The sequence below is a fragment of the Bos javanicus genome, chromosome 6 (assembly GCF_032452875.1).
Source record: "Bos javanicus breed banteng chromosome 6, ARS-OSU_banteng_1.0, whole genome shotgun sequence".
In the NCBI taxonomy this organism is placed as follows: Eukaryota; Metazoa; Chordata; class Mammalia; order Artiodactyla; family Bovidae; genus Bos; species Bos javanicus.
In genome coordinates this window covers 96,091,671-96,103,813 of record NC_083873.1, presented here as the reverse complement: position 1 = coordinate 96,103,813, position 12,143 = coordinate 96,091,671, and the positions used below count along the sequence as shown (strand labels likewise).

The following is a 12,143-nucleotide window of genomic DNA, read 5'->3' as shown; positions in this document are numbered from 1 at the left end:
GGTTCAGGTCTCGGCGCCCTTCTCTCCCACTTCTCCCTCTCCGTTCAGACTCTAGAATTGGGCTGATTCTTACTTAGGTCACGGATGGAATGCGGGATGTGACGGCACCGAGGGGCTGAGGGGAGGGTGAGCTGCAGGGCGAGGGAGCGTCTCTAGGTAACGCGGGGGGCAAACGAGGAAGCCGTGGGGGGTGTCCCGGGAGACCCCTGGGACGGGATCGCGGAAAGGGGGCGCCCCGGCACTCACCTGCGGCTCCGGCTCGAAAGCTGCGAACCGTGTTGCCCTCGCGCAGCGGCTGGGGGCGCAAAGACGGCGAGCCCCGCTCCGAGTTCCCGGGCGTCCGCGCCTCCTCCGTTCGGCCGCCGCTGTACCTGTCGTAGAGCCGCAGCATGTGCTCCGACACCTGGTCGAGGGGCTGCAGCGGGGATTCGGGGCCGCCACCTGCCGCGCGGTCGGCCGGCACAGCCACGCGGAGCTCCGGGAAGGGCTGCCTGAGTCTCTGTCCCTGCGCCAGGCTCACACACAAGCAGCTCAGCCACAGATGGAGCAGCCCGCGCGCCCCGGCCATCGCGAGGTCCGCTCCGCTGCTGCGTCCTGGGAGAAGGAGGGGAGGTCCCTCCGAGGCGCGGACCGGGTGCCTTCGAGGTCCCTCCGGCGGCGGAGCCGAGGGTGGAAACTCTCAACTAGCTGGGGCGAGGGCGCCCGCAGCCCGGACGCTGCCCGAGCAGGACCACGATGGGCCCCACTCTTGGCGCCGGCCGATCGCGGGCCGGCAGGTGGGCTCTTCCCCGGCGGCCGCGCGGACCTCACCCGCGCAGGGCGCTGCCGGCGCCGTCTCCCCTCGGACTCCCAGCCAGAGCTGAAGTCGCGGCGTGTGTGGCTGGCGTGTTTTCTGATCTGTCTGTACCCTCCCTCCCCGCTTTATTCTCGGGAACACCCGGCCGAAGCGGGCGCGCAGGGCACCGTGACTTAGCGCTGCGTCGGGCGAGAAGCCGGAGCCGGGTGAGCGGAGCGCGGACCGAAGGGCGCTCACTCGTCTTTTGCAAGGATTGGAGCAGCCGCGGTGCGGCCGGTCCGAGTTTTGAGTGTTTGCGTGTGTGTGTGTGTGTACGTGTGCGCGTGTGCGTGTGTGTGGTGTGCAACAGAAGGAGGGGGGAAGAGGGGGAAAGAGAGAGAGGGAGAGAGAGACAGACTCGGTTCCCTGGCTGATCTGTACCGTCCGCAACCAATCTCGCGCTCTCCCTCGCCCTGGAAGGCAGCAGGGACCGCGCTCTACCCCCGAGAGAAGGGAAGGGGGAAGTAGCCAGTTAGCCAGCAGGGGGAGGGCGAGAAGAGGAAGTAGAGGTGGGGTTGGTAGAGGGGAGGAAGTGGGGGAAGAAGAAGGTTCAGGAAGAAAGAAAGGGTAGGAGGCACGGGGTATTATTATTTTTTAATCTCTTCAGGAACATTGGCTATGTCCCTGCCAGCAAGAAGGGAGAGGAAAAATAAACTTCCTCGATTCTTTCTCCTCTGATTCCAATCAAAATCAAGTCGTGAACAGAAAATACCAACCTCAGTTCCTTTCCTGGGCCTCTGGGGATCAGGTGGCAGACCACGCACCTGCACCTGTGCGGGTTGCCAGCTTCCCCAGGCTCCCCGAGAGCTTACCAGTCAAAGCTCCTTCTCTTCTGCATCTTCCCTTTGCACCTCCTCCACTCTCCACCCAGTCCCCCGCTTCCCAGGAAATAAATATGCGCCAAATCGACTCAGTCCCATCTTAAAACAAATAAACAAGCAAACACCCTGCAAACACCCCCCAACCCCCGCCACATTCCCCCTCAAGAGGATTCTCTGCAGGATTGTGGGTGGTGGTGAAACAGAAGGATTTCTGGGAGAGGCTGAAATCCAGAGCGGACTTTCAGAGTTGCTAATCATGCCTTAGTTACTCACTGTTCTTTTGATATCAAGTGTGCTATCTTGAAACAACTTTTGCAGTAAAGCCCATTTTACAGATGAGGAAACTGAGGCAAACACTCTCCCAGATGGCAGAGCTGAGCTCCTAACTCAGGGAATCTGATTCCTGAGCTCAAGCCTTTAATCATCTCATTATCAGAAATGAAGCTAGCATTTAAAGTGAAGCTTCAGTGTGACAATTCATGTAAATATTCTTAGCAGAGGCTTCCCAGGTGGTGCTAGCTGAAGAGAACCCGGCTGCTAATAATGCAGGAGACATAAATGACTTGGGTTTGATCCCTGGAATCTGGAAAATCCTCTGGAAAAGGGGACGGCAACCCAATACTGGACAAGAACTCCAGTATTCTTGTCTGGAGAATCCCATGGAGAATCCCATGGAGCCTGGCAGGCTGCAGTCCATGGGCTTGCAGAGAATCGTACTTGATTGAAGCGACTTAACAGGCTGGCACATTTTTAGCACAGTGCCTGGCCTGGTGCAGTAAAGACTTCAGTAAATGTCAGTTGCAACTTATCTGTTCCCTCAATGGGAGCAGAGTAGAGTTTATGAAAAAGAATACAGGCTGTAGTATCACAGTGGGCTTCCAAATCTCCATTTCTTCTTTGAAGGTGAATAAGGACATGTCCCTTTCAGAGTTTTGCTTGGATGACAATAGAAGACAGGGTTAAAGTGACTGGCACCCTGGCTAGCTTTCAGTGGAGACTCAATCTCTTTTTATCCCAAATTCATCCCAAATGCAGACGACATTCTCCCCATTCAGTCACTTCTCAACCCACTGCGGTTTGGATTTTGCCCTTGGCCACCCCTGGAACTGTTCTGCAGATAATAACACATATTTTAGGGGTGGTTGTGAGGATTAAGTGAGATCATGTGTGTGATCTTTGCCTGGCATCAAGAACATAATAGCTTTTGTGATTAATAATGAAGACCCAATTGCAAAATTCAATAGGCCCTGGAAATTCGCTCCCTTTTTGGTTTTTCCCTGTGAATCTTTGGTTCTTTCCCCTGCTTTTTGCTCTCTCTCAGTTCTGTGAGCTGTCTGCTCTTTCTTGGCCTGCCTTCAGTGTTTCTCACATCTTTATAACCTACCCAGGGAGGATACCTAATGAAGAAAAAAATCTGCTTTGGTGATCTCCTCTGAGCTTTGAATACATAGTTCTGGGTCTCTCCCAGCCCCAGTCTGCATTGCTGAAATTTCGCCTTCCAGCCTTTTGAAACCATCCCCAAGACTTCCCTTCTTTTAGCTCTGGTGCATAGCTCTGATGCATAGCTCCACAGGACTTCCCTATGGTGGGTCAGAAGGTAAGGAGTCTGCATAGCTCCATTGCTACTTCTGCTGCTTTATACTTGACACAGTTCTTCATTTGTAGAAGCTGTGCTATGACTGCTAGGGTTGACCACGTGTCTTCAATGCCTATCCTTACTTCTTCCTAGATGTACTTTCTCTTCTTCATGCTTCCATTTTCTTATTAGAGTCATAAATATGAACTAATAGTCCCTGAAAACAGGGTTGTTGTAAATAAGAAAAAAATCATGTGACAGTCCATGTCAAGAGTTAGTACAGTGCCTGAAAGTGAAGAAAATGGAGTTGCTCAGTTGTGTCCGACTCTTTGTGACCCTATGGACTGTAGCCTACCAGACTCCTCTGTCCATGGGATTTTCCAGGCAAGAGTACTAGAGTGGGTTGCAATTTCTTGCCTGCATTGGAAGCAGACACTTTACCATCTGAGCCACCAGGAAAGTGCAGTGCCTAGCACATAACATGTTTTAGAAGAGTCAGCTATGAGCTAAGAGAATTGTTTGTGTGTTTTTGTTTAACACAGAGGCCAGGCTATACCTATCTTTGCATTTTAGTGACCAGCCATTACATTTAGAGTAATGAGATGACAAGATGTTAAGCAGGTAGAATGATCCCTAGCTGGACTCTCACCTGTAATTGCAAGAGTTGATAAAAGAAAAAATGTGAATGGAATCTAGCAAGATGAAGAACATTTGCAGCAGCCAGATTCTGAACCAAAAGTGGCTCATTTGCAACTAAACTACTCCCCAGAAGATGGAGCAAGGGATGAAACAGATGAAGTCAGCAGATCATGTTCATCAATGACAAAGAAACGACGCATGTCAGACACTCTGAGTACTTCCTGGGGAACTGAATTAAAAGCAAACTGAGGGACTTCCCTAGTGGTCTAGTGGTTAAGACTCCGAACTTCCAATGCAGGGGGCACAGGTTTGATCCCTGGTCAGGGAACTAGATCCCACATGCTTTGTGAAGTGGCCAAACACACACACATACACACACACAATAAACAAATACAATCCATTTATTAAAAAAAATCAAATTGAATTGGGAGTAGTAGTTCCCTCATTACAATACCATGAGATGCCATCTTATCCCTGGTGGTTCAGATTGTGAAGAATCTGCCTGCAATGCGGGAGACCTGGGTTCGATCCATGGGTTGAAAAGATCCCCTAGAGGAGGGCATGGCAATCCCCTTCAGTATTTTTGCCCGCAGAATCTCATGGACAGAGGAGCCTGGCAGGGTCTATGGAGTGTCAAAGAGTCGGACACTGCTGAGCAGCACAGCACAGCATCAGAATACCTTGAGATGCCATCTTATGACACTTTAAGACTATAGGCCAATGTTTCTTTTATCAAAGTTCGCAGATCTGGATGGATGAAGTTATCACACAGTGCTGGCTTCTTTAGATGCCTTTTCCCAAAATGAGACCAATAATAGGATTCATGATTCTGGCTGAGCTTCTGGCTTATTTGATGCATGAAAGATTTGCAGCTATAGAAACAAGGAACTTCTGAGGTGAATACAGTGGTGGTACATGGTTGGGTTTCTTATTGGATCTGGTTGGTTAAAATTTGTCTTAAATTTTAATAATAGGAATTTCCTATTTTTATCTTAGAGAGTAACTGTTATAGTCAACCACTGAATCAGACAGAGGACACTTATTGGTCTCTTTTCTAAATACAAGAAGAGTTGAAGAGAGACATTTCTATAATATAAAATAACAGCAAACACAAATTTGCAATTTTAGTGGTTTCTGTTGAGTTCAATTTTACTTTTGACCACAAAATCATGTCTGTGTGTAAGTGTGTGTGTATATATGTGTGTGCGTGTGTGTGTGTGTGTGTGTGTGTGTGTGCGCGTGTGTGTGTGTATATATATATATATATATATGAGTGAGGGAGAGAGTGAATGATCCCAACCCAAGGATTGAACCCAGGTCTCCCACATTGCAGGCAGATTCTTTACTGTCTGAGCAGGGAAGCCTATACATTTGCATGTATACATGTCCTCTTATTAGCCCTCTTAAGCAATATGTACATTTATTTTCTTAAAATGTACCATTGGCACTTATCATTGAATGCTTACAGAAGGCTGCAGTAGTAGTTGTGGGAAAAATATGTAAGAAGAATGTGTCTTAGGCTTGGAGCATTTTAACCAAGGCAGTGGCACCCCACTCCAGTACTCTTGCCTGGAAAATCCCATGGATGGAGGAGCCTTGGTGGGCTACAGTCCATGGGGTCACTGAGTCAGACATGACAGCGACTTCACTTTCACTTTTCACTTTCATGCATTGGAGAAGGAAATGACAACCCACTCCAGTGTTCTTGCCTGGAGAATCCCAGGGGTGGCGGAGCCTTGTGGGCTGCTGTCTATGGGATTGCACAGAGTCGGACACGACTGATTCGACTTAGCAGCAGCAGCAGCAAGTGAATCAAGGAAACCCACATGAGACAATCAACAAATAATGGGAGAAGTAGTGTTCAACCATAGACTTAAGTCACAATTTGCTGTGTCAATCAAAAGGAGGAAATCAATGGGAAATGGAGTAGCCAGAGAAGATTTCCTAGAAAAGAAGAGGCTTTATTTAGCCTTAAAAAATGAGTAGGACCTTAGACAAGTCAAACATAAAGGACTTGCAATTTAGAAAAGTATATCTGTAACAGATAAGTTGCAAAAAGTAAGAATGAGTTTGCCCTGTTAGTAAGGCTGTGTCTGTTGGGACAAAGGTTGATCTGATTTGAAGACAGTGTATGTGCTGGAGAGTACAGGAAATAGAAATGGATTGTAGGCTAGAATGAGTTTATGGAGGACCTTGAATGCCAAATCAAGGAGAAAGTAGGGAACTATAGAATGTTTTTGAGAAGAGCAAGCCAATGGTCCAACTCTCTAATGGTCCAAACTGTCTAAAATGGTCTGGAAAGTTTTAATAACTAATCAATTTCCTGCCTGTGGAAGGAGGTAAATAACTTGGAGAAAATTTAGAACTAACTCAAATGCTGAAAGGTTGATTAAAGATATTTAAAGCCTTATTAACTGCAAACTTACTTGGCTGCAAGGATACATATATATGGGTTTGATTCACAGTGGCTTAAACATAGGGGTTTATTTTTCCTCCTGTTGCAAGAAGTCTGAAGTTAAGGAGCTGTTGATATTTGTTCAGTCACTTGACAATGTCATTTCTAATGTTTTTGAGACTCATCTTTTCTCTTTCTTGCTGCCTCAGGGTCACCACATGGCTCCTGCAACTCCAGCCATTGAGCTCTTGCTCAAGGAAGAAAGAAGGAGGAAAGGAAAGCACCAATCATATGTTTTTCTGTTTCATCAAGAGAGGCAAAATCTCTCTCAGAGTTCTGACTGTTATCTATTAAACCTCATTGGTCTAAACCTTTTCATGGCTATCCTTTCCTGTAAGCGTTCAAGATTATCTGAATGAGTGAAAGTGAAGTCATTCAGATGTGTCTGACTCTTTATGACTTCAGGGACTATAGCCTGCCAGGCTCCTCCATCCACCGGATTTTCCAGGCAAGAATACTGGAGTGGGTTGCCATTTTCTTCTCCAGGGGGTCTTCCCAATCCAGGGATGGAACCTGGGTCTCCCACACTGCAAACAGACTCTCTACCGTCTGAGCCACCAGGGAAGCCCATATCTGAATGAGGGGGACTGGAAAATTAAGCATCTTGTCTGGCCTGGGAACATTGCCACTTTAAAATGGATCTGAATTCAGTTATCAAAGAAGAAGGGACAATGGAAAATGTAAAGTAACTGACAAGGAATGTTATAAGGACTCTCCCAATGTTGAGAGTCTATGAATCTTCAATCCATTTATTATTTTCTATTCTGTAAACTTGTTTAGTTTTTCTACACTCTAAAAACAAAAACAAACATCAAAACTCTTTTTCTTATCCATTTCACAAACTTTCATCCTATTCTTTTCTTTGATCTCTGAACTTATTTAAAAAGCAGTCTATACCTAATATCTCCCTTTTTCATTACCTATAATCACATCACTTCATTTTATTTCTTACCATCTGGAATAGGATCTTTGTACTCCACTGAAACTGTCCTTGTATTAGGCACTAAACTTCTATCAGCAATCCAATCGCCACCATCCCTACCTCCCCAGCCCCCACCCCCCTGCCCCTTAAAGCTTCATTCTCATTTATCTTTAAGGGTTTGACACTATTTACCACCCTCTCCTGGAAACTCTCTTGCTTTTTTATCTTATCTATTCTGGTTTCTTCCTATCTCTTTGATTACACATATCTTTGTTTCATTCATTTAACAGATGCTTAGTGTCTGCTGTGTTCCTGATGCTTCTTTTGGTATTGATAATACAGAGATGAAATGAAAGGTTCCCTATCCTCTGGAAACCTAGCCCTCTGGGAAGACAGGAATATTATCACTTAAGAAACCTTAAAATAATTTTGAATGGCTGAATAGAGCAGCAAGTGCTACATAGAGGAGATGATACTTCAATTGGGATTTGAAGGTTAAATAGGTGGCTTTCCAGGACAATTTTACATAGGATTTTCCAGGTAGAGGAAGTAACAAGAACACAGGGGTGTAAGAGGATCCCAGAAGCCTTTCTTCATACTTCAACTTCATACCCATCTCTTTCTCCAATTATTTCCTCAGTTAACTCACTTTAGCTATGTACTTTTATTTACTTACCAGAAAGTCTTCAAAATGACTTTCCTACCCTAAACTTACCTATAGAATTTAAGACTCCATCTTTTATAAGTTTTGTTGACATCGTAAATTCTGTGCCTCTGTAATGAAACTGAACCCCCAACCCACCTTCTTATTCTTGATTTCCACATTCTCCTGTGAATGGCATCCTTATCCTTCTAGTCATCTAGGTCTCAACTCTTAGAGTCACATTTGCCTCTCTGTCTTTCTGACCACCATATCTAATCATTGCTAAGTCACATGAAGCTATCTTTTTGATATCTCTGCCATCCGTCCTTTTTATTTTTATTGCCGTCTCTTTCATTTAGTTGCTAATTTATTCTGATCTAGAAGAGTCAATGGCACTCCACTCCAGCACTCTTGCCTGGAAAATCCCATGGATGGAGGAGCCTGGTGGGCCGCAATCCATGGGGTTGCTAAGAGTTGGACACAACTGAGCGACTTCACTTTCACTTTCACTTTCATGCATTGGAGAAGGAAATGGCAACCCACTCCAGTGTTCTTGCCTGGAGAATCCCAGGGATGGGGGAGCCTGGTGGGCTTCCATCTATGGGAGCCTGGTGGGCTGCCAACAGAGTCAGACACGACTGAAGTGACTTAGCAGCAGCAGCAGAAAAGTCATAGTCTCCCAACTGTATTTGATTTTCTCCTTACTCCAATTGTATTTGATTTATATTGCTGCATAAGAAATACAAACTCAGAGGCATTCAACAACACCCATTGTTGTTGGCATTCAACAACACCCAACTGTAACACCCATATGTTACAGTTCTGTAGGTCAGATCCAGGTGGGCTCATCTGGGTTTCTGCTCAGGGTCTCAGATTGAAGGTACTGAATGTGTGGTGTTCTTATCTGAAAGTTCTGAGTAAGAATCTTCTTCCAAGCTCATTCATGTGTTGACAGAATCTAGTTCCTTACAGTTGTAGGACTGGAGTCTAATCTTCTTGTTGGCTATTACCAGATTTTGTTATCAGTTCCCAGAAGCCATCTGCCATTTCTACCACGTGGTCCTCTCCATCTTCAAACCAGTACAGGAGAACTTCCTGCATGTTAAATATCTTCTAATCTCTCCAGAAAGAGTCCTTATCCTTTTAAAGGACTTGCTGAGGTCAGGCCCACCCGAGATAACCTTCCTTTTCTAAACTCAATTTTGCCGAATAGCATAAGGGAATCACCAAAGGGATATCCCATCATATCCATAGCTTTCTCTTACTCTGACAACGGAAATTATACAAATGACTGGGAATCAATTTAGAATCCTGCTTACCATCATAACCATCTAAACACTGCTACTAGATTTATTCTCCTACAACTTAATTTGGTAACAATATTGCGTGCGTGTGTATGCTCAGTCCTATTCGACTCTTTGTGATCCCATAGACTGTAGCCCACCAGGCTCCTCTCTCCCTGGGATTTCCTGGGCATGAATACTGGAGTGGGTTGCCATTTCCTTCTCCAGGGGATCTTCCTAATCCAGGGATTGAACCCACACATCTCCTGCATCTGCTGCATTGACAGGAAGATTCTTTACCACTAATCTACCTGGGAAGCTGGTCAGTAACAGTATAAACTTTCTCAAAAATCTATAAGTAGTTGCCTATTACAAACTAAATGCGAACAAAACAAAATAAATCCTCAGTTTGGTACTCATAAGCTTTCCACAATTTGTCCTCAACCTAATTTTCTGGTGTGTCTCTGTTCTCTCCCACATAGCCCCTGTGCTCCAGCCATAATAGATGGTTTTTTTTCAGTTTTTTCACTTGCAGCCTTCCTTGGCCTGGTTTGTGCTCCTCAGGACCCATCTGAAGATTCTACCTTTTCTGTGCAGCGATTCCTAATCAGTCCAATGGCTTGTAAGCTCTTAATCCTTTAAATCTTCATAGCATTTAGTACCTCTCATAACACTTAAGAGAGTCTGTCATATGCTGCTTTTGTTTACTTTTATAAAGGAATAGCTGCTTCTCTAATAAAAACCAGCTCCCTCGGGGTTGGCAGCAATGGGAGAATATCCACCTGGGGAAGAAGTGGCTGGACCTCTCATCTGACTCGTCATTGCCAGAGATTTTCCATCTGCCCCATCTTTCTCTGACTGATTCCTATTTTTACTCCTGCACTGCACTAAGAGATTCTGATACATCTTCTGTCACATTCTAGCTAAGTTTGAACCCACAACTAATTTAATTTTGATTTTTGACACACAATTGAAGCAAGCCTGGAACTTGCAGACAATAATTGACTAAAGGTTCATGGAAATAAACACAGATCAATATACAACTCCACAATCTGACTTACACCACATTTTGATTTTCTGTTTTGGGGATCTTTTTCTTCCTGGCTATTGTCCTACCATCATTTTAGCTAACAGTTGTTTAACTGAAGTGATGAAATTAAAAGACCTTGCTCCTTGAAAGAAAAGCTATGACAAACCTAGACAGTGTATTAAAAGGCAGAAACATCACTTTGCCAACGAAGTTCCATATAGTCAAAGCTAAGGTTTTCCAGTAGTCATGTACGAATGTGGGAGTTGGGCCATAAAGATGGCTGAGTGATAAAGAATTGATGCTTTAGAATTATGGTGCTGGAGAAGATTCTTGAGAGTCCCTTGGACAGCAAGGAGATAAATTCTAAAGAAAATCAACCTTGCACATTCACTGGAAGGACCAATGCTAAAGCTGAAGTTCTAGTACCTTGGCCACTTGATGCAAAGACTGGCTCAATGGAAAAGACCCTGATGCTGGGAAAGACTGAAGGCAAAAGGAGAAGGGGGCAGCAGAAGATGAGGTGCTTAGATAGCATCACCAACTCAATGTACATGAATTTGAACAAACTTCAGGGGATAGTGAAGGACAGGGAAGCCTGTCATGCTTCAATCCATGGGGTTGCAAAGAGTCGACTATGACTTAGTGACTGGACAACAGCAATATTTAACTGAACATCCGCCATGTATCAGAAATCCCTCTAAGTGCTGGAGATGCAATGGGAATAAACTGATTGCTTACTTTTTTTTTTTTTTTTTAATTTAGGGTCAAGATAGCAAGACCCAGAGAGACAGAGGCAGGTGCTTCCTCATTTGTTCATAAATATTTATTGACCATACATTATGAGCCATATGCTGTTCTAAAAGTTGGGGATATAGCCATACAAAAGACCTTTGAAATCCTATCCTCATGGAGTTTATATTGCAAGAGAAATGGACAATAAAACCAAAGATTTAAGAATTTCATAGAAGCACCACAAAGATAAAACAATGCAATAACCCCAGAATAGTGTGTATATGTGGAAGGTGGTGATGGGGATGTTGGGGTGTTCCAGAATGGTAAGGTGGTCAGGAGGCATCTCTCTGAGGGCCCAGCATTTGAACTGAGACCTGAGTGAAGGGAAATCTATTCATAATGACTGAAGGAGAATCTGCTGAGGGCCTTCCAGAGACTGAGGATCTTACACTTTCTTAATGATCTACAATGAGACTATTCAGTCACTCAGAGGATTTCTCTCAAAGGCTCAGTCCTATTTTCTGTCCTTAGAAAATCAGATAAGAATCCAGGCATAGACTTGGGGTTGGAGAGAGATGGAAGTGTCATTACATTGATCTGACATCTTGTTAGATACAAAGGCCTTGAAGGCAGGGAGAGTCGTTCATTGTTTAGCTCCACTGCCTTCCTCTAATTTCCTTACATTTCATTACATGTTTAATATAATATTTGTGGAACAGAATCCAATTGAATAGTGATGAGCTGAAGGGGTGTTACATCAGATATCTTTAACCAAACACATTTGTTTTCTTGTCTAACTATATAGAATAAAAATGTTTATTTTCTTATAATATAAAATAATTTGATTTTAGCTTTTGCTTATTTCCTTTTTTCCCCTGAATTCATTTCAACTGCTTTTCAACTAAGACAGTCCTTAAAATTTGAATGATATGAAAATTAAGGATGACTAAACCAATATAATAAGGAAAATGAATTAGTCAGATCCTTGAGGGCAGAAACAGTATTTTATATATTTTCATATCACCCATCATCATAGGACCCAAACAAAACCAAAATTAGCATCTTGGGGTATAACTTCTCAAATTTTCCTTTTTCTATGCCTAGGGCATAGAATATATCTCTGTGTTAATTGTATCTTTAGAATCACACAGTATTTTGACTTTATTCTGCTTAATAAAACATTAGAGAAATTATACTCTGAGGGGAT

At 44.2% G+C, this 12,143-nt stretch overlaps 1 protein-coding gene across 1 annotated transcript in view; it reads right to left on the bottom strand.

Annotated features, from left to right (window-relative positions):
* The window catches only part of BMP3 (bone morphogenetic protein 3), a 31,966-nt gene extending 30,705 nt beyond the window's left edge, over positions 1-1,261 (bottom strand). The window contains exon 1 of the mRNA XM_061420592.1: positions 247-1,261. Within this exon, the coding sequence (XP_061276576.1) occupies positions 247-568 (322 nt within the window). The 5' untranslated portion in view covers positions 569-1,261. The remainder of the gene's footprint in view (positions 1-246) is intronic.
* Positions 1,262-12,143: the final 10,882 nt, after the last annotated feature.